Source organism: Tasmannia lanceolata, unplaced genomic scaffold (assembly GCF_043159265.1).
Source record: "Tasmannia lanceolata isolate RefF3 unplaced genomic scaffold, GAP_Taslan_0.1 ptg000018l, whole genome shotgun sequence".
NCBI lineage: Eukaryota > Viridiplantae > Streptophyta > Magnoliopsida > Canellales > Winteraceae > Tasmannia > Tasmannia lanceolata.
Window position 1 is genome coordinate 2,238,718 of NW_027518695.1, and position 23,513 is coordinate 2,262,230.

At 37.6% G+C, this 23,513-nt stretch overlaps 1 protein-coding gene across 1 annotated transcript; it reads left to right on the top strand.

Moving 5' to 3' along the window:
• The first annotated feature begins 295 nt into the window (after window positions 1-295).
• Window positions 296-23,342, top strand: SEC10 (exocyst complex component sec10). The gene is made up of 25 exons (XM_077358375.1): window positions 296-547; window positions 1,826-1,924; window positions 2,048-2,305; window positions 2,394-2,468; window positions 5,956-6,057; window positions 6,199-6,249; window positions 6,364-6,469; window positions 7,239-7,358; window positions 7,486-7,577; window positions 8,831-8,999; window positions 9,086-9,162; window positions 9,285-9,383; window positions 9,538-9,628; window positions 10,782-10,867; window positions 10,957-11,130; window positions 15,724-15,777; window positions 15,881-16,009; window positions 16,605-16,697; window positions 16,806-16,952; window positions 17,601-17,698; window positions 17,792-17,876; window positions 19,809-19,867; window positions 22,313-22,411; window positions 22,521-22,604; window positions 22,883-23,342. Exons 1-25 carry the CDS (start codon window positions 545-547, stop codon window positions 22,956-22,958), a joined length of 2,526 nt encoding a protein of 841 aa, XP_077214490.1. The 5' UTR covers window positions 296-544; the 3' UTR covers window positions 22,959-23,342.
• Window positions 23,343-23,513: the final 171 nt, after the last annotated feature.

Here is a 23,513-nt window from a genome sequence, read left to right on the forward strand (position 1 = left end):
TCAGCAGCTTTGGGCTCACAAATTTTCAATTTTGAATCCAATAATCAGCAGCTTTGGGCTCACAAATTTTGAATCTATAATCAGCTATGGACAAACTATTTTTTTTACTGTTGCAAACCCCGAACCGAGCCGAACCCATTAAATTCGGTTCTGGTTCGGTTCGGTTCCAGGTCCCCTCAGTTCGGCTCTGGTTCCGGAATTTTGAAACCGAACCGAACCATGTCCACGCCAATACTTACATGCACAGACTTTCATTTTTTGTCGTTTTCAAACTTGTTTATTCCTAATGACGAAAATGTCCCTACCTTGTTTTGATGGCAGAGAAGAAGAGGGCAAACGAGAGAGCAGAAGCGAGGAAAAACAAGAAAGGAGAAAAATTCCAAACTGTTGTTATAATTAAAAGGCAAAAAGGTAGACCTTCGGAGTCTCCCATCGAACTGCTATCCCGCCAGCTTTTCTTCTTTTCCCTCTCTTCTAACCCTAGGCGAGGAGCCACAGAGTCAAGATCTCTCTCTCTCGGCGACAACGATCCAGTCACGATTTCATGGTACTCTCTATGTCTCTCTCTCATATAATGCGTGTATCTGTTAATTTTTCGCTGCTCTTTTCCAAGGACTTCTATAGCTAGGGTTTTGGTGAGGAAATTAAGATTTCTAGGGCATCAATTTGTTAATTTACTGGTTTTACAAGCCTGAACCACCTTCATTTATGGTTTTCCTCAGCCATAATCTACTTAAACACCTATCATTTCCTTTTATAAATCCTTATTTTGGTTTCCTTGATGCTCAATATAGAAGCTTGACTGGATCATTCGAACTTTGGTTGATTTGGTTTTGAAATTTTGTTTATCGTTCTGGATTTGAATTCGTTTTTTGTGAGATTTTTTCTCGAATTCAGTTTGTGGTTGCTGAGAGGATAGAGAAAGTAGGGCTTGAAACTTTGTTTCGGTATTTTATATATTGATCTAATGTAAATATGTTTTTAGCAAATAAATTGATATTTTTCAACTATTTGTCAGATGGAAAACCCTATATTTGCTTACTGTGTTTTTTTTTGCTAGTGCTCTGAGATTTTAAATTTAAATTGCATATGATTTGTATTGCAGATGCTGTTATTTGCACTCTGCACCTGTAGTTTCGTTATTCAGTGTCCCTCTTTCATATCAAAAGCTCTGAATTCCTCTGTTTTCTTATACAATCAACCCACTGCACATCTGCTTTTAAGTTGCTGATTTGCAGAATTCCCTCCAAATGTGTAGCTTTCTCTTAAATGAACCAAGAGATTTTTTGAAAATTATTACTTAAAACCTATAAATTATTTGGTTCAGAGGTTAAACGAGTATAGCAGAATTAAAGACCCTGTTCTTTTTGTTTTCTTTTGTTTTTTGTTTTTTGTTTTTAAGTCATAAGAGGGACTACTATTAAGAGAAAAAGTAGACAAAAAAACATATAAAAACAAGAAAAGGGACTGAGGTAACCCCGAAAATCCATAAACACACACACACACACACACACAAATCTGCCAAGCAGAGCAGATTTACTTCCATATAGGACCTGGAGTGCATGTAATACTCCATGGATTATTCATTATAATTTGAAGGAGATCTTAATCATGGACAAGGATTTACAGTCCTTTAGGAGCCTTCCTTTGGATACCCAGAATGGGATGAAAAAAAATGATGTGGTTTTCAATGGATTTCTTTCACATCTCTATTCCATATGCTGTTTGAAGAAATGATTATGTTATATCCCTTAGTAGTTTTATAAATAAGTCAGACTGGACCGTCTGGAATCTGGATCTTCTAACTTTGGCTTACTTGGACTAGATGAAAGAGAGCAAAGATGGAACCAGGGGTGTCAAGCCCCCCTCAAAGGCTTCATCTGTTAGCTCCCTTCCCCTCATTTTGGATATAGACGATTTTAAGGTAATGCTTTGATGATTATATGCTGACAGAGTGACAGTTCACTGGATTTAGTTATGAGTCTCAAAATTTCTTTATGGATTGGACTCAAAAGTTGTTTACTTTCTCATTTTCCCTACATTATAGGGTGATTTCTCTTTTGATGCATTATTTGGGAACTTGGTAAATGAGCTCCTTCCATCATTTCAAGAAGATGATATGGATTCATCGGAGGGCCATGGCAGCCTTGGTGGACAGGATGTTTTATCAAATGGATATCTGCGAGGTCCATCTGAGACGACTAAATCAGCCCAAGGTCCCTCCACGCCACTATTTCCAGAAGTGGATTCTCTCCTATCTTTGTTCCAGGATTCTTGCAGGGAGTTGGTTGATCTTCGACAACAGGTATTTCCTTGGGATTGTTGTTGATTGACTGTATATGCCCACTCAAATTATCCATTGAGATTTCCTTTTTATTTGTTTTGTGTTTAAGATTGATATAAGACTCTCCAATCTGAAGAAAGAGGTTTCTATACAAGATTCCAAGCACCGAAAGACGCTATCTGAGGTTAGTGTAGTGAAGTTGAAGTGATAATTCCGGGATTCTCTCCACTTTGCTCCTATTTAGTGATTCTATTTTGGTATGTCATATTAAAACATATTCTTACCAATGATTCTGTCTATCGCAGCCAGCAATGTTTGTTTCCTTGCTTTATCAAATTCCCTATGAAAATCTAACTTCTATTTGTTTCTCAAATTATTGTTGAACTTCAAATCTTGAATTAGAAGTATTGCTGAGGTTCAATATAGGTGGGATTATTGCCTTTCATACAAGACTAGAGAGCATAGTTAGTGTATAGTAACAGCCTAAGGGCTTTTTGGTTAGTTCCCTTTGATGATAAGGTATCATACAGCTGTCATTTTCTACATGTGCATATGTTTCATCCCGGGTATAAATTTGTGATAGTCTGCCACTGGTCAAAGTTAGCTGTGATTTTTTTATATGTAAATATGTAGCTCAGTCATTAAGATGTTCTGCTGCAGATAGTCCTTTTCATTTTTTTTTCCTGAAATAATGCATAAGGAATCATTTATGTAGCACGCAATTGCTCTTGCTACAGTTGGGTTACAGCCATTGTGGTTCCCCATTAAATTTCTGCTATCCCTTCTTTTATTGTGCTCCATGATCACTTTGCCTGTTTGTTCACTGTGATCTCTTGTCTGATTCTTGCTCAACACATTTGAAGACACTAACTGCGTTCTTCTAGTTTCTAGATTCTACCTGCAACTAGTTCTGACCTGCTATGTTTCCACCTACTATCATTTTTCAAGAGGCGGAGTTGACAAAATTTATGAATAATTTCAGAAGTTAGCATATTGAAAAAATAAAGTAAAAAATAACATTTCATGCAATGCCATTCAATAAAAAAAGTGAAATTCCAAGGGTAGGCCCGAGTACTTACTCTAATGGCAACTTATGAGGAGGGAAAACTTAGGTTACTAACAAGTTTGTTGATGGCTTCACTATTTGATCTTCTTAACTTCGGCGAAGATCGGTGCCGATTACAATTTCAACCGCCTTTAATCTTGGTGGCGATCCTCACCACGGAGAGTGGGCTCCGCTTCTCCGAATACTCGCCCGAATACAATGTTCTTGATAAAGAAAGAAAGAACAAAAAACTCCCTCACAAGGGTTTACAAACTTTGTAGAAGATGTACAAATTTGAGCCTAATGATCCAAATCCTAATCTTAGAGGATGAGAGGCATAAACAAACATTGATTCACTCTTAGGATATTCCAATAGGTTTTTTAGAGTATTAGGATTGATGTTTAGGAAGTAGAGAATACCCATATATATAGTAAAACCAAATATGACCGTTTGGGGGGCATAGTCGTAATTCTGGCAAAGTTCCCAACGGTCACAAATTTCTTCCCGTAATAGTGTTCTCGGAATTCCGAGAGAATTCTCGGAGTTCCGAGAAATTCCTCGGAGTTCCGAGAATTTCTCTCGGAGTTCCGGGAATACAAACAGAACTTGGAAAAAAAGCTACTGGACCAAATCTCGGAGCTCCGAGGATTTCTCGGAGCTCCGAGAATTATCTCGGAGTTCCGAGAAGCCTATATGCAGCAGATTTTCAATTCCTGTTTTTGGGCTTCCAACTCTACACCTAGTTGGGATTGTTATGAGGGTTCCAAAGTGTTGGAACACCACAAGGACAATCTCTTAAACATTTAGGATGTGTGAGATTAACTTAATTTATGCCTCTAAAACCTAAACTAGGATTGGATCATATACATTCTAAAATGACTTCGATCTTCAATTGCGATTCTTCAAGTCTTCATTCGTCTTGGATCTCCGATGTTTTTGGCCTTCATAATGTGGTCCAATGAGAGCTTCTTGGCCTCAATCCAAGCAATCTTGTCTTAACACTATTATGATCTACAACTTAGACATTCAAACACATTAGTGATATAAAATCACTTGTGTATTGGAATCATCAAAAGAAGATGGGAATGACAAGGTGGAAACCATTGGGCTTACAAAAAAAAAACAGGTTTCTGGTTTAAGTTTTTGAAGTTACGTAATATCTATGAGGTTTCTGCCTGCATCTCTTACTATTGCTCGTCTGTATTGTACTACTAAGAATACTTTCCTTCAATCATATGGCAACTACAATCAGTTTACAGATTACAAGTACTATTAAGCCATGGTCATTTTGGATTTTGAGAATTGATTTAGAGTCCAAAACTTATTATTGGGCACAAAAGTGAACTCAGTTTTGAGATTTAGTGTAAAACTAAGCTACATATTTACATGGACAATTTGCCCTTTTGAGATTTAGTTTAAACCTAAAACTCTAATGAGTATCTTGGCCTGTAAAAAAATGGACACTATTCTATTGGTTTCATTAAGTGGACAAGGTGGTGTTACCTCCCACCCAACACACACTTACGCATATATTTATTTATAAATACACGTGTGTGTGTGTGTGTACAGAGGAGTGTTTCCTATATATACATGTGTTTGTGTGTGTGTGTGTGTTTGTATATGAGTAGGACTGTTCAAAGTACCATCCAAAGGGCAGGAACCCTGTACCTGTGGTGCATGTGTTTGTGATCAGGAGTGTTAATTTGATGGTCCATCACCAAGCAACCTAGGTTTTGTAGGTCCTTGCTGATTGGATCATGTTCAAACAATCAATTGTTATGCTTTTCTTGAAAAACAATTGTAAAAGGATCCCTTTCTTATCACCCCTGATCAAGTGGCTAGGATCGTTGGACACAGGACTGGTGGCAATGGGTTGGACACATTTTGGCCGTCCAAATCAATGGAGCTGATCAGAAAACATGTAATAGTGGGCCATCATGCCTTACTAACACCATCCAATTCATTTTTTTCCAATGATAAGCCTAAGCGTGTGCGCACACACATTTATATAAGGTGTAGAAACTAATCTGCTTTTTAAAGATTTTATTTTGAAATTTAGAATATCTAAATTGAAACAGGTACAAAAAGTATAGAATTTATTGACGCAAATTCAAAGTGGAATCATGGTACCATAGTTGGTGGGAGGAGCAAAAGGAGGTGCAGAAGCAGTAGGAGTGGGAACAAGAATTTGGAGTGTTTAAACTTTAAAATTCATGCTACCGACATTAGGCTTCTGGTTCAGGTTTCATGTGATGGACAGAACGTGTGCCTGCTGTATTCTTGTGAATATTTTATGATGATTATGTGACATAAACCTCTAAATCTGTATGATGACAAAAAATGGAAAAAAACTACTACCCAGGTATTTGTTGAAGGAACTACTTGTTGGGAATAATTTGGGTGACGTAGGACGAGCAAACTTCTGTGCCAGATGTGATGCTTATAGAGAAATTGGTTATGGATAATGCTATGATAGAAGCCTTGTTATTATGCATGGTGGTTGTGGAAAATGCAATGAGTCTAAATGCGTGACTGGGTATGGTTGTGTGCTGACCATGGTGGAGGATGAAGTTATGATTTGTACTTTGGTCCATGACATAAATTCCATTTTGTGTTTCTTTCCAGCTGGAAAAAGGTGTAGATGGTCTGTTTGATAGCTTTGCCAGGCTGGATACGCGTATATCTAGTGTGGGACAGACTGCAGCCAAAATCGGAGATCATCTGCAGGTAAAGTCCTAATCTGTAAGGTTTGACTACCGACTTTCTCTGATTCCATTCATATTAATTACTGCTTGTAGTTTGCTAGATATATATGGTGTAGGAGTATTATGGTGCATAACAATTTAATAATTTTGATTTTCACTTCAGAGTGCAGATTCTCAACGAGAAACTGCTAGTCAAACAATTGAGCTCATAAAGGTAGTCATTGTGAATCTTGTTGTGTGGCATCATCCAAATTTAGCATTCGGAATTTTTTGCCATATTATTCCTTACTGGATGCTTTACACCTTTTTATTAATATAATTCCTGCAGTACTTGATGGAGTTCAATAGCAGCCCTGGTGACCTAATAGAACTTTCATCTCTATTTTCGGATGACAGTCGTGTTGCAGAGGCTGCTTCAGTTGCACAGAAATTGCGTAAGCGTGAATTCTGTCATCGTGTTACTTGGATTTGTTTTTTCGGAATTTCAACTTTCAGACATATTTATGAGGTTCTGCTTGTGGCTGGTCGTACAAGCATCTATAGTGATTGATTTATGGACCGTGAATTGATTTCTTTTAACTTGCATATAGAGCCGTTTGTTAGGTGTCTCTAAGCCTGGGCAGCTTATGCCTGAGCACCCAGCCGCTTTTAATGCTTTGAAATCTTCCTCTGTAGTGGTGCTTTTGGCGATTTCAATTTCTGAGACAACCACTTTGTAGGCTTCAACTTTAAACTGGGCTATGCCGAACGTAGTGTTGGAGACGACAGTTGCCATGATTTGATCACCTTTTCTTTTGTTTCCTTTCTTCTTGTATTGACCATCTCGGTTGCCGGGGCCCTTTATGCTTAATCCAATTTTCATTATTCAAAATTGGTATCCCATTTACTGGGTCAAGGGAGTAATATGACATATATTTTTTGTTTTGTTATGTGCTGCCACTGAAGCTGATTACTATCATTTACTATTAGCAGTCAATAATTGCAACCTTGTTTATCTGACCAATTAATACTGTTATAAGAAATTGACCATGACGACAAGAATTGTGTTCACACATGCCATCAAAGAGACCAAGCTGGAGAAATCTTTCCTTATGACAACTTTCTTCCATTATAATTTACTCTAAGCTAAATAGTATACTTAAATTTCGTTGCACAGCCTATGGGCAGTTTGTAAATGTTGTAATATGTATTCTCCTGCTTTAGGGTCATTTGCCGAGGAGGATATTGGAAGGCATGGCATTGCTGTGCCATCAGTTATGGGAACTGCAAACGCGAGCAGGGGTTTAGAAGTTGCTGTTGCAAATCTTCAGGATTATTGCAACGGTAAGTTGATGGGCATCCAATGTTTTTTTTTATTGATTTGATGAGCATCAAATGTTACCTTGTCATTATTTTGCTAAATGATATTTCTGTTTATTAAGCTCTCTCTCTCTCTCTCTCTCTCTTCCAGAACTGGAGAATAGATTGTTGGCTCGGTTTGATGCATCCTCACAGAAGCGAGACTTATCAACAATGGGAGAATGTGCTAAAATCTTGTCTCAGGTAGTGTGTAGCAACCATTTAAACTCACTTCTGCTTATGCAACTTGCCTTTTTGGTTTTTCTCAGTTATATTGGTTAGTTGCTACCAACATATTGTTGGTGGCAGGTGAGTCATCTAATGTCATTTAATGGGTGAAGAGGGCAACTCCCACCCTTGGAGGTAGGCGAGTGTCGTCAATGAATTTCCGAGTTATGTCAGTGCCTCTGTTATATTCTGTAATATCACCCCTGTAGCATGAATGACATTGCGGATTTGTTGGCTAAGGGCGGTGTGAGGAGAGAGGTGCTATATGTGGCCCCCCTCCCTCCCCGCGCAAATAATTTTGTTCCTGTATTGTATTCTCTGCTGTGTTTTTAATAATTTTTTCTTCACCATTTCAAAAAAAATTGTTTGCTTCTTAATTTGATGAGGCAATGTTTCTTTAATAGGTTATAACATTCTTTATTTGATGAGGCAATGTTTCTTTAATAGGTTATACTTATCTTGCATGTTGCAGTTGCAGTCTATCTATTTACTTCTTAATCTTCAGTAAGTAAACTAGAGAATCCATACACTTAATTGAACATACAAAACTCCAATTTGTGATTGGTGCTAAAACTAACAATAGAGCCATCATAGGTACTGATACATATCTGGGATGTCGCTTTTGCCCCTTAGTTCTTTTGTTAAGATGCCAAGTCACCATTTGTGATAGCCGGAGATTTGGATGAAAGCAATTAGATGGATGCAAAATTTGATAAGAGACCATGGTGTCCATATTATGTATTTCTTAGAACGAGACATTGCCAAAGAATCGTAATTGCTCATGTTGAACATATCATTGGTGACACTGTCATCTTTGCCAATATCCTTATTAGTTATGGTAGTTATTTCTCAAATTCTAATATCATTTGCACCTATCTTTTCTTGCTGTTCAGCTTTCCTCGGAATTTCTTCTTAATTTTTTAATAGCTTGTTATATATTTCCACTGCCTTCTTCAGATCTTATTTTTAATGCCACATCAGCAGCATTTTAACCTTTAAAAACAATGTGTTTCGATGTTGGTTTTATTGTATTCACTCTTTTGTTTGTGGATTGGTTGATGGTTGAACATTTCTGGGGATCCTTATAAAATTTAGTTTAGGTGTGCCATCATTTTTTGAAGATAATTTAAATTTATACAACTAAAATTTTCAGGACAAATATGGTAAAAGTAAAATATTAATGCATTCTCTGTGTATTTTGTTTGTTAACAACTAGTTTTCATATGCAGTTTAACAGGGGGACTAGTGCCATGCAGCATTATGTTGCATCTCGGCCAATGTTTATTGACCTGGAAGTAATGGATGCAGACACCAGGTTGGTTCTTGGTGATGACGGTTTGCAAGCTGGCCCTAGTAATATTGCACGTGGTCTTTCGGCATTGTATAAAGAAATCACAGGTCTACAAAAGTTTCCCTTACCTTATAATAGTTAGAATAACACAAGGAGATGGATATATGATATTTTTGTATTGTTTGTTTTGCAGAGACAGTGCGAAAAGAAGCTGCAACTATAATGGCTGTATTCCCTTCTCCTAATGATGTCATGTCAATCCTGGTGCAGGTATCTAGAAAGGAGATTTTGTGGAATTTTTCTAACTTTTATCCTGTGGAATTCTACATTAAGACTATATCAATGATGTATTTTAGTGAATGGAGAGTGTGTTTCACTGTGGTTGTATACAGCGAGTTTTAGAGCAGAGAGTAACAGCCATTTTAGACAAGCTATTGGTGAAGCCATCACTGGTGAATTTACCTCCTGTTGATCAAGGTGGACTTCTATTGGTGAGTTGAATTGATTGTGTCATAATTGCTGCTTCCCCTGATACAATGTCAAGGTTTTCGTCAGATGTTAACTTCTGTCATCTTTTGAGGTGAATACAATGTTAAAGTTCTCATCAGATGTTAACTTCTGTTGTCTTTTGAGGTGATTCTACAGTACCTTAGAATTCTAGCAGTGGCATATGAGAAGACACAGGAACTTGCTAAGGAATTAAGGGATGTGGGTTGTGGTGATTTGGATGTAGAAGGTAATGTGAGAGAGTTGGGTATCTCTTCTTCTCTATGTATTATTAAACCCGAACTTCTGAATTTGTTTGTTTGTTGGTTTTTTTTTTGGCAGTAAAGGTTATTCAAAGAAAAATGTTTATAAGAAATTCAAAAGTTTCTGCTGCTAGTAGCAACTTCAATCCAATATGTATTCAGAAAATATAGCATGGAAAATAAAATGTCTTTGGAGGAACTCAGCAATGTGAATGTTTCTAAGTAATTTTACAAAATATAGATGACATAGGGCTCTATTTTCACCGTTGAGGAATTGAGCCTTAGGGCTCTATTTTCATGCTGGTGTTCTTGAGATTCCTACCCTTACTCCTTTCTTTCAATTCCTCTGCTTTTGTTCAACTATTTTGTCTCGATCACTCGAAGTTGTATGATGAAATCCCAAAGGATCCCTTGTTGATTGGACTGGAAAGCTTTTGTCTGTTGTGAAAAGTAGTTTTCTATCTGCCAAAAAAGCTAGCATGGCATGTTTTGAAAGGTCAATGTATTGCTAAAACTGGACAGTTATGGGTATGATATTTCTAATTTTAGTTTGGTGTCCAAATCAGTTTAGGAGGGTCTTCTCTAGTTGTTTTTTTTATAGGTAAGCTGGGATTGAACCTGTGACCTCAAGGGTCTTCTTTAGTAGTTCTCAATGGATGATATTAGAAGCAATCATGGTAGATACATTGCCATTTTGACATTTTTGTGTATTCATGTTGAACTGTTTTCACCTTAAGCTGTTTATTGAGCTTTTCTCTGATTAATGATCTCTTTTTATCGTTTTTCTCTTTATCCTTATCTCTCCAGCTCTCACTGACCCACACACGCGCCTTTTGAAATTTCAACTTATAAACATGAATGAACAGTTGATGAATGGAATGCTTATTATAAATTTATTGTTTCATGCTGGTATGAATTTAGTCATGTTAGATATGTATCAGAGTGAGGCTTAAATTTCAGAACTACGCCAGATATCAAAATATATATTCTATTGGCCATAGGAAATCTTTAAAAGAGTCTCACTCTGAATCTGCTTGCATTATTTGCTTTCAACTTTGTTTATCTTGTATAGGACAACCAATCTTTTAGATTCAATTCCTTCTCATTTCATGTGTTAATAGTCCACCTCTTTTGGTTCAGGCCTCACTGAGTCCCTTTTTCTTGTCCACAAAGATGAGTATCCAGAACATGAACAGGCCTCGCTTAGACAGCTCTATCAGGCGAAGGTTTTGTATATTCTTGATTTGGCTTACAGTTTTTTTAAGTCCTTCAGTTGCATCGACCTTGTTCCTACTCATGCTGCTATCCTGTGCAGATGGTAGAGCTGCGTGCTGAAGTCCAGCAATCATCCGACACAACTGGGACTTTCGGACGTTCAAAAGCGGCTTCAATTTCATCTTCACACCAGCAGATATCTGTTACTGTAGTCACGGAGTTTGTTCGCTGGAACGAGGAGGCGATTTCTAGGTGCAATTTGTTTTCTTCCCAGGTAAAAGTTGTCATTTTGGTTAACTATATATTTAAAAATCTCATTATGCAATGATCACCAGTTTTCAGTGATTATTAACTAGTGGTCTCTTTATCCATTATGTCCTACTAAAGATTTTTCTGGTTTATTGACACAACTACCTAGGTTTCTTTTTTAATATGACGCGCTTCCATTTTATACACTTCGAAGGGACATGGCTTTTGAACATGACACTGTATGTGTGTGTATACTCCTGCCTTATATATGGAAATTGGTATAACCACTCCCTTGGTTTGATTATAACACTTTTCACTTTACTAAACATTTCTTGGGTTGGCTGTTGATAGCTTTTTTGGGCTTGTAACAGCCTTTAACAAGCTAATAGGAAAGTGTAAATGAATAGGTGATTCTCGAAAAAGATGATACTTGAGGGGAAGAAGCAAAAGGCGTTTCTTGGATCCTTTGCAGCCCTAACCCTAAGCTAATGAAGGCTTTGGAGCTCAAACCAGGAGAATATTATTTCTTCTCTGGCGTCGATCCTTTCCATGATCTTGACTACTCTTCATCGATGGATACCAAATTCTGGTAGTAGAACGACACTGGGACTGAAAGCGTTGTTTCCGTCTGGACCAAACCGCATCCACCTCTTCTCACTCCGTCGTCTAATTAGACAGGCTACGATGTTGTCTCCCCTCTTTTTTGGGTCGTAAGTCGTTTTTTGTGCTTTTGCTTATGGTAATCTCTAGGCCTCATCATCCGCATTGGGGGCTTCCCCCATAATGCCAGTGGTCCCTCACGTCGATGCTCCCTCATTCCCCCAGCACCCACTCTTAATCATCCAGCGTCGCTTCCCGACATCGCAGCCTGTGCAAGGTCCCATCGGGTCCAGTGATGCCTCACTTCTCATTTACACTGACAAGAAATAAGAAGAGAGGCAGGGTGGAAAACAACACTTTCTATTTTGATTATTACACCCCTCTTCTAATGCAAAATACTCCCCCACCCGCCAAATATGTTGTCTCCTCCCGTTTTTGGGCCGTAAGCCATTTTTTGTGCTTTTGCTTGTGGTAATCTCTGGACCTCACCATATGCATTGGGGGCATCTCCCATCACGTCAATTCTCCCTCATGCCCCCAGCACCCACTCTTAATCATCCGGCATTGCTTCCTGACATCGCAGCCCGTGCAAGGTCCCATTGGTTCCATTGATGCCTCATTTCTCATCTACACTTGAAAGAAATAAGAAGAGATGAAGGGTGGAAAACAACACCTTCTATTTTGATTAATACACCTCTTCTAAATGCAAAATACTCCCCCATCCGCCAAATATATTTTTTAACCTGGAATTTATCTAGGAACATGGGCCGGCACCTTAGAGAAAAAATACAACAGAAGGGCATGCCCCCTTGCCGCAATCCCCAAAGAAAAAAAAAACGAAAGAATCAACTAAATTGAATACCAGGGATCCCCAATGAATCACATCTCATGACCCCTTGGCTTTCATAAGCTCACTTCGCAGGTCACCTTCCAAGCAACGCCTTCAACATCATCAGCAACGCATGTAAACCACAGTCACCAGTGGACTCTTCATCATTTGGCATCAAATCAATGGATTCTACTTATATTTCTTATTGGGGCATTTTATTGTAATCAAACTTATGTCGATTTTCAATCCACATACATTTTAGCGGGCATATTACAGTGCATGAGATCTTACCATTAGGCATTTAGGCTGTCTAGGTGTTAGATTAGGTAACTTGGCCAGATGATGTTAGATTAGGTAACTTGGCTAGATGAGGTAGTTAGGTTAGACTGCGATTCTGTTTTCACTTATCACCTTCTATGTATCATCATCCTTTTATATTTATCCCTTTGAGTGCTTTATATAAACACTCATTAGGGGTCTTTGTAATCAACTAAGATTGGTAAAGTTAATCTCTTAGTAAGTTCATTAATCTCTTTTAATTTATATCTACTATAAGCGCGAAGAAGCTTGTTTGTTGTGCTATTTTCATTGTAACGGCAATCTAGTTTAGCATTTTGAACGTTATTATCGGTTGGAATTGTGGCATTTTAGTGCAAAAAAAAAAACAGTGATGCAAATGTGCAACAAATGCACAAGGATTTTCAGAACGTATACACAAAGGAAGAAGAGGGAAGGGCCCAAGGATTTTGGGCCTAAAGGGAGCAGAATTGCTGATGTCAATATGTTGTTAGCCTTATGCCTGACATCAGCAGGGGGACCCAACCACATCAGATAGGTCGGTCTGAAATCAAGGGTACCTGTCTTCTTTCAAGCAGGAGAATAATGAATATTTTCTGAAAATTTTAGAAGCCACTAAGCAGGGTTTTTAAAGAGTCTGTGGACACAGATTTGTGTGTCAATTGTTGACATGGACACGAGGTGTCCGACGCGGCAACCCCAAAAAATCTATTAACAGAGAGACGCCCGTACACATACTTATAAAATTAGTGATTACTATTCATAGTTTGTTATAAAATAGATACGGTATTCATTTAACAAACTAATAAATCTTATGATTTTGTAACTATAAGTTTCAAAGAAACATGAGATAATCAAATAACAGTGCATTCATTAATCTACTTTATTTATCTTCAGTCTCCAATATACATCGAAAAAGAGAGACCAATAGGATATAATGAATATAATATTGGAAGGGTGTTTGTTTAATATTTTAGTGCTTTAGGTTTAGAGGAAGGCGTAACAGAAAATATTAGTTAAAGAAGAATTAAACGAAGAGTTAATGATACAATAAGAGTGGTGTGTTTTCGAATTGTTGCTCTTTTCATTAGGCAGCAATTAATTGATTCTGGAAATGACAGGTGGTGGGAATCTGTGGCCCTGAAGTTCCAGTAACCACTATTTCTGGGTAATTCTAATTCTGTATGCAGAAATAAGTCTCTTGTAAATTCTTTGACAAGTCTGTACGGAGGAATGCGGACAGAATTTCTTAACTACCAGTTGTGGTGTACGCAAAATTTAATTCTGCAGGAATGCATACAGAATTTCTTGACTACCAGTTGCGGTGTGCTGTTATTTTATTGGACGTTTGTAGCATCAAGCTTGTGATTCTAAACTTATAGTCCTCGACTTGCATCAATAGAGCAGTGCCATTATTGAACAAGCAAGTGTGAATATTATTTCACAGTATATAGAGCATAGTACCCAGAAACTCCTTGGGCAGATGGAAAACTCGTTTCCCCTAAAATGCATTTCGGAATGGTGGGAAACTCGTTACCCCTAAAGGGTGGGAAATTTATTTCAGAAATGCAAGAGAAACATATAAGAAACTTATATGAAACCCGTGAGAAACGTATGGAAAACCTGTAGAAAATTGTATTGTGAAACATATGGGAAATATGTGTGAAACTTACGAAAATCATTTAAAAAAAAAACACACAAAAAAATTGTGGAATAGATATTAATAAGGAAAACAACAGGCGTATACTGTAATAAAAACTAAAAGTAAGAAATATCCAAATAGAAATTTTAGCTTAATAAAATTTAAATATACAAAATCATATATTTCATGTTTTCCTTGTGTTTCACATGCATTTTCATTAACATTTCTCTATCGTTTCTAAAACGTTTCTAATGTGTTTCCTAAGACGTTTCTCGCACGATCTTTTAGTGTTTTCCGGGTCTTGTTTCTTCTCTATTTTTTTCTTGAGTTTTCTGTTTCCATTTACCGTTTCGCTTCCCGAATCCATTTCCCACCCTAGTAACTATGGTATAGTATAAATGTATCTATACTCCTTTTACATTTACATCTTTTTGATTGGCTATTGATAGCTTTTAGGAGTTGTAACAGCCTTTAACAGCTAATCAATAACGTGTATCGTGGATACGCCATTATTAAACAATGGGTGAGCTTGTGACTCTAAACTTAGTCCCGACTTGAATCAATAGAGTAGTGCCATTATTGAACAAGCAAGTGTGAATATTGTTTCGCAGTATGTTGAGTATATATGTTTCTATACTCCTTTACATTTGCATCTTTCTGATTGGCTATTGATAGCTTTTGGGACTTGTAACAGCCTTTAACAGCTAATTAATGTAAAGTAAGTGGGCGTGCCATTATGAAACAAGTGAGTGTGGATCACATCTCCCCTTTGGGAGTTGTAACTGGTAACAGCCTTTAACAGCTAATTAATAACGTGTAAACTAAGTGGGCCTGCCATTATTAAAAAAGCGAGTGTGGGTGGATCTCCCATATATATCTGCAATTTGTTCATATATTTACAAAAAGACATAGTGTTACATTTTTGTTTTTGTTTTCCTTCCGAGAACTTATTGGAATTCTGTAGTAAGATTTTCATTTGAAATATATTCCTACATTATTTGCCACCTTTTAAAAAAAAATCATACATTACCATTTCAAAAGAATAATAATAATAAAAAAAAAATCATACATTATATGCTTAAATGGTAGCATTTTCTCCTCACAATTTATTCAAACAATCTGATGGATTCAGGCCGTGCTTCACATATTCTTGTAAAAGAACAATTGAGATAGTTGAGCATTTAGATATTATACTTATTAATTTGGTGCTACTGGTATCACTGAATGATTTTTATGGTGTCACTGTGCAGCCTGCTACTCTTGCAACCAATGTTAAATCAGTGTTTACTTGCTTGCTCGATCAAGTGAGTTCACTATCAGGCATTCCAATTTTCTGCTGTTCAACAGGATTTAGGTATGCAATTCATTTTAACCTTGTTGTAAGTATTCAGGGTTTTCCTTTTGCAGGTAAGCCAGTATATAACAGACGGGCTTGAGCGGGCCAGAGAGAGTCTGAATGAAGCTGCATCATTGAGGGAAAGATTTGTGATTGGCACTAGTGTCAGTCGAAGGGTGGCCGCCGCTGCCGCTTCTGCTGTATGATAGTGCTCTCCTGTGCACATTTTTAAATTGCTAATGTGGTTGCAAATTTTGTCACAAATATATCTCCGATATTTTCAAAATCTAGCGATTTTATCGTGATATTTTGATAAAACGACAAAATCTCAATATAATCCCAAATTTTTTAAAAATATTAACATATTTTCATTTGTCGTGATAATATCACAATAATTTCATGATATATATATTTTTTTTTTATAAATTTATATAGTTTTAAATAAAGAGGGTACCTTCTTCATGAAAATTTTCTAAAGGATTCATTTAGGCGACCCCAACTAGTTTGAGCCAAAGGCTTAGTTGAGTTGAGTTGAGTTGAGTATGTAGTTTTAAATAATTTTATTATCTTTTTTTTCCTGATATAAATCTGAAAAAATAGAAAAAAATTAATATATTTTCCCTTGCCGAGAAATTCCGAGAACAATATTTGTGACATAGGTTGCAAATTAATCAACTGTTCAAGAACCAATTGTATGCCCTACATATTCTTTTATATAAAACTAAACAAAAAAAAAAAAAATTCTCCTATAGCTGGGTCAGGAATAATAGAAACAGGATCGGTGATGATTTGCAGGCAGAGGCGGCTGCTGCTGCAGGGGAAAGCAGTTTCAGATCTTTCATGGTGGCTGTGCAACGGTGTGCTAGCAGTGTGGCAATAGTCCAACAAGTATGCTCTATTTATACACTTAGTAGTTTGGTTGTTATTTTTTACATGAAACTGTGCTATCATTAATGAAGTCCTAGGGGGGGTGATGCAGAGTGATTTTTTATGCAGTATTTTGCGAACTCCATTTCTCGGCTTTTATTACCTGTGGATGGTGCACATGCTGCTTCATGTGAAGAAATGGCAACTGCTATGTCCAGTGCTGAGGCTGCTGCTTATAAGGGGCTTCAACAATGCATTGACACTGTGATGGCCGAGGTCTGTACTTTAAATTCCATCTATTGATGAGATCGAACGGCACAAGAGGCAGAAATGATGCCGTATCACAAGAAGTACCCCGTGTACCTTAGTCCTTTTTAGCATCTGAGGATATTAGGGTTCTCCTTTAAAAAATTTGTTGCCAACAACACATCCTTCGATTTCAAGGAAGTTTTCCCTGTGCTTGTGTCATGGTTTTAAATTTCGGTGGAGACCGAAACTGAAATTTGGCTAAATCTGGAATTTCGGACTTTACCAAATTTCGGCCAAAATTTCAGAATTTCTGTCCAAATTTCGAAATGAATTAAATATTCTTTTTTAATTTTTACCAAATTTCGGCCCGAAATTTCAGATTTCGGTGGGGTCCGAAATAGGTACCGAAACCGAAATTTAAAACCTTGGCTTGTGTGTCGGTGCATGTGTGCGCTGCTGGCGCAATGACTTCCCAGTGCTGAGTACATCAAGAAAATACCCTTTCTGGCTGATGAGTCAGCTAGATCATTATCCTCCAAAAGGATTCGACAAAAGAAAATATTCTATTGGACAGATGGCTACTTTATGTTCTGTTCTGTAATATTTTGTGGAGGTTTGGTGTACATTATCAAATGAAACCCTCATCCTGGTTTGCTTTATCATTTTTGTTTTTAGGTGGAGCGACTGCTATCTGCTGAACAAAAAGCAACAGATTATCGGACACCTGATGATGGAAATGCTCCTGATCACCGTCCAACAAATGCCTGCACAAGGTCTCTTCTGCTTTACACTAAAGGACGTTACATTCTGAATGAATATAATTAGAATAGCTGATTGCTATAATGTTTTTTCTGATCTTCTTTCAGAGTGGTTGCGTATCTCTCCCGTGTACTTGATGTTGCATTCACTGCTTTAGAAAGTCTAAACAAACAAGCTTTCCTGTCCGAACTGGTAAAGCTATTTATTCCTTTTTTAATCTCCTGCAAACCATGAAAAGGGATTCCTTTGTTGCTATTGATCGAACTGAATCTAAAGCAAGCTTTCGTGACTTATCTGGTTAACTATGTAGGCGCATGCATCCATGAATTTTTTGCGGATTTGCTAGCCAATTTTGCGGAAAGCCATTTTGCGGCTGGCTTTTGCATGTGAGGACAGCCACATCAGATGAATTAAATGCATAGGACAAAATCTACCAAAAAGTCAACATGTGCGGCTGTTCTCACATGCAAAAGCCAGCCGTGAAATGTCTTTCCGTGAAATTGGCTAGCAAGTCCCATTTATAAAATGTAAAGATGTACATTGACATGATTTGGGTCTCCTGCAAACCATGAAAAGGGATTCCTTTGTTGCTATTGATCGAACTGAATCTAAAGCAAGCTTTCGTGACTTATCTGGTTAACTATGTAGGCGCATGCATCCATGAATTTTTTGCGGATTTGCTAGCCAATTTTGCGGAAAGCCATTTTGCGGCTGGCTTTTGCATGTGAGGACAGCCACATCAGATGAATTAAATGCATAGGACAAAATCTACCAAAAAGTCAACATGTGCGGCTGTTCTCACATGCAAAAGCCAGCCGTGAAATGTCTTTCCGTGAAATTGGCTAGCAAGTCCCATTTATAAAATGTAAAGATGTACATTGACATGATTTGGGTCTTCATTTTTACATCTTTATTCTGGTTTTGTTAGGAAATAGGCTAAGGTACCGAATTTTTACGGGGACATTATGAAACAAATTACAAATGAATATTTATGTACATACTACATACCCATGGATGCATGTATGGGCAGAGAGATGTGCCTTGCCCAAGTGCACATCCAAACTGCTCTCTACAAGTCGCCGTGGTTATGCTGTCATACCCATGTTGCAGTTTGTTGTGATGACAACTTTTTTTTTTTTTTGAGACGGTAAAAAAGAGAATATATTAAAAGACGAACCAAGATGGTTCTAGCAAATTACAGAAAGAGAAAAAATGAAAATACAAAATCAAGGTGGGAGATAATCAAACCACTCCAAGCTAGACCTAGAAAAACCAACCCTTGCTAGGGAGTCTGCATCTGAATTAGCAGATCTCCTCACATGCTTAAACACTATAGAGGAGTCAAGAACTATATCATCAATTTCCTCGAAGAAAGATAGAAAATGCCACGGAGGAGAAGCCGCACCCAGAAGCCATAGGACAACATTAGAGGAGTCCCCTTCCACTATTACCTTATCTAACAAAGAATTAGATAACTCTTGCTCAAGAAATTTCTCTGTTTATTGTTGACTTTTCTCCTTTAGATTAATCATTTATTTTTTATCTCATAGTAAAGGCTGGTACATTTGCCTACCTCTGTAATGTGAGCTTGTACCGGGGGGTGGGGGGTGGGGGTGCTCACAAGGTGGCCTGACGGTGTCAGTTACTGAATTTCTACAATGTATCTGACTTGCCCTGTCCAAGTTCCCTATGGTGCCATGAATCCCCTCTGCAGGAAGGATGATGTTGTGCCTAATCAGGTGGGATGATGCCAGGCTGGCTTCACAGACACCCCTAGGCACCCATTCTAAGTATTGAAAGATGACACGATGGATTGTGGTTTCCCAGCTTACTCTTCTAAGGCTAGAATTTAACATGATGGTGGATAGAGGTTTCCCAGATTACTCCTTTTAAGTGTAGAATCTTGTACAGAATCAGATAGCCATCTTTGTTCTTTCTTTGAGTTCTTTATTTTGCTTCTCCTTATAATAGAATTAAATTCGCTAGTTCAATAAAAGGAAAGAAAAGTCTGCTTGCCTTGTAGTCTTATTTTACATTATACCCGCCTATCTTTATGTTAGGACCTTTGAAGTTTGAATCTTGCATTTATATTTTGAAATGTTGATGAGTTGCTTTTCATTATAGGGAAACCGTTTGCATAAGGGGCTGCTTAATCATTGGCAGAGGTTCACCTTTAGTGCCAGGTAAATTCTTTGTTTCTTTTATGTAATTTGTTGGAAGTCATAACAGCTTGAACGTAGCAAACTATGTTGTCACTGGTCAGATTTACACTATGCAGAAGTACTTTTTCTGAAAAATATCTGCAGTAGGAAAGCAACAGATATTTTGCTTAGTCATCTTTTTTTACCGCATTGATAATTAACTCTGCCATGTTTACTCATTTTTACTTTAGCCAAGTTCTCATCTGAGTCCGAGTTCTCAAACACATCTCTAAACAGACCAGTAAAATGTCAATACAGTTATCGAGGCCTACAGCGAAACATCACCTCACTAAGAGCATGCTTGTCTATGCTGAAAAGTTTTTCATGAAAAAGAAAATTGTGCTAAATGAATCTTCGATGTTTGGTACTCCCTTTTCTACAGGTAAAATGTTTCGTAAAATAACCTTGAAGAAAATTCTATGTTATAGCTGTGTTTTGTTCCTGGGAAGACTTAATTGAAAATTTTTCATTGAAAAAAAAGGTGTTGCCAAATATGCCCTAAATGTCAGTATTTAGATTGAAGAGTTTTACAAATCAGAAATGCCGTGTTTCTTTGACAAGCAGGTCAATTTTCATGGTGTACCCTGCTTTAAAAAGTTTCTGCTAACTGCCATTCCATGCTGAGCTAGGCATCACTACCTTTCCTAGTGTCAATTTTCCTCTCCATTACTATTTTGACATGTCCAGTCAAATGTTGAGTAGGTAGAACCCACATGTTTGTTCCTGTTTATCTCAGAACATTTTTAGTTAATGTTGACTCATTATATCAACTGAGCATTTATGGATTTGTTTGTTCATGTACATCTCAAAACATTTTTAGTGAATGTTGACTCAGTATTTTGAATAAGCATTTCTGGACGTTATTTTAAAGCTATATGACAATTAACCATAGCTTTATCTGAGTAATGCATATCCTAGAATACTCAACTCAACTCAACTAAGCCTTTGTCCCAAACTAGTTGGGGTCGGCTAATGAATCCTTTAGAAAATTTCATGAAGAAGGTGAAAGGATCTACCCGGCTCAAAATGACTAAGTCTATTCCTGACACTAGTTGCGTTCGTCTACATGGATCATTTTCTTCCATTCTATCCTATCCAAGGTCATGTTCTCCGTTATGTTCCAAGCCCTCTCAAGTCTTTCCTCACTGTTTCCACCCAAGTTGTTTTCTGTTTGCCCCTACCTCTTTTTACTCCATCAACTTGGCACGAGTCACTTCTTCTCACTGGAGCATCCAAAGGCCTACGTTGTATATGCCCAAACCATCTTAAGCGGTGCTCTCTCATCTTCTCCTCAATTGGTGCCACCCCCACCTTTTTACGGATGTCTTCATTTTTAATTCGATCTAACCTTATGTGGCCGCACATCCATCTAAGCATTCGCATCTCTGCTACATTCATCTTATGCACATGCTACTTCTTGGTGGCCCAACATTATGAGCCGTACAACATGGCTGGCCTCACAACTGTCTTATAAAACTTTCCCTTTAACTTGGTAGGGATTTTACGATCGCTCAGAACTCCTGAGGCAAGCTTCAACTTCAACCAACCTGCTCTTATTCTATGGTTAACATCCTCTTCAATCTCTCCTTCCTTATGTAAAATTGAACCAAGATAGCGAAAGATATCCCTCTTACGTACCTCCTGTCCAGTCATATTTCTGTCCAGTCATATTTACTACATCCTCGTCCCGCCTCCTTACATTACTAAAGGTGCACTCTATATACTTTGTCTTTGTCCTACTTTGTCCAAAACCTTTGGATTCCAAAGTAGTTCTCCATAACTCTAACTTAGCATTTACTCTTGAAACCTTTAATGCATATCCTAGAAAGGTTAAACAAAGTGATTAGGAACTGAAGACTTCTTACTGGTGCAAGTTTTTTGGCTTTCGTGCTATTGGCTTCATTTGGTCGAGTATTGGAGTCTTTGATTCAGTTGGGTCCAAGTCGGGTCCAGTTCATTTTTCAACAAAACTTCAAAGCAATCCATACCAGGTTGCATCCGTATGAATACCAGAAGATCAAGTTTCAGATGAAGTTGAGTTCCATCTAATGTGCAGCAATGTGCATGCATATTTCATGATGTGTTCTAAGCACTGTTGAGTACTTTCAACAAATAAAGGGAAATGATATATTCCTACCTTTTTCTTACTTGGGACAGAGTATTCAAATCTACCCTAGAGGGGGATGTCCCCCATAAGAAAAGGGGGGCAAATGTCACTTCCCAACATAAAAATAGAAAAACAGTTGGTATTGGCTCCTAGGCAAGCCAAAAGCCACGAGCGATCAAAATAGAAGAAGCCTGCCTTAGTTGAAAACCACCAATGCTTACAAACTTTCGGAATTCACAATCATTGTCTTAAACTCTTTTGTAAGGTAAGCAAGTGCAGTTGGAGCCTCTGTTTATTTACATGTCTATGTTCTCCTGCAGTGGTGGGCTGCGGCTCAAGCGTGACATAACTGAGTATGGGGAGTTTGTGCGCAGCTTCAATGCACCTTCTGTTGATGAGAAATTTGAGTTGTTGGGCATGTGAGTGGTTGATTCTCTATTTTTCATTCACACCATTCTCTGTGTGAAGTTCATAGATAGATCAATGCTATATAAGTATCTCAAATACTAAACCTTTATCTGTTTTCAGCATGGCCAATGTCTTCATAGTGGCACCTGAAAGCCTTTCTACTCTGTTTGAAGGAACCCCAAGCATACGAAAAGATGCATTAAGGTATGAATAATGAAGGGTTAATTTTATTTATTTTTGAGGTGGGTATTTCCATAGTCTTAAGAAATTTCGGAAATTCTGATCGAAATAGATTGGGAGAAAAAATAGACATTTTATCCATTTCGTCTAATTTTGCCTGAAATTATGAAATTTCGGCTGAAATTTCAGTTTCAGTGAGACCAAAACACATCCTGAAACCAAAATTTAAAACCTTGGTCTTAAGTAGAATGTAATAGAGGTTATAATTGTATTAACTGTAATTGGATCTGCTTCGAATCCAGGTTCATTCAGCTGAGAGAGGACTTCAAAACTGCGAAGATTGCATCTAGGCTTACCACATTGATGTCTGAGGCTTAGCTATACAGAAATAGCTGAAAGTGCAATCAAGAAAGGGGTTGCTGAAATTGAGAAACCAATTTAGGGTTTGGAGCGCGCTAGAAATCATGTAATCTTGGAGTTGGAGAGCTGCCCCTATTGGAAGATTCTGGTAATCATAAGCTGAGTTAGCAAGCTCGGTGTTACTGTTTTAAATTAATTGTCAGGATAATTAATGGGCTATCTTGGGGGGCAGAAATTGGGTTAATTTCTGTTGAATGTTGGTTTAAAAGAAGAAGAAGAAAAAAAAAACTGGTTTGTGTTGTACTTTAATGGTATTTACTAGCATCTTGCCTGGTGTATTACACGGGGCTGAAAATTGTTTTCGAGACTGATTATATCAATTGAATGACTGTTTAAATGAAATGTTTATCAACTCCGAGAAAAACTTGTTCAACAATCAAGCAAATTTGTTTTTCAGCCCATTTTAGCTTGAAAGAAGAGGAATATAGCCTAAGGAAAACATAGAATAACATGGACATTGTTGGCCATCACAAGTCTGGCATATTGCCCTTGTTCCTTTCCTCGGTTGGATGA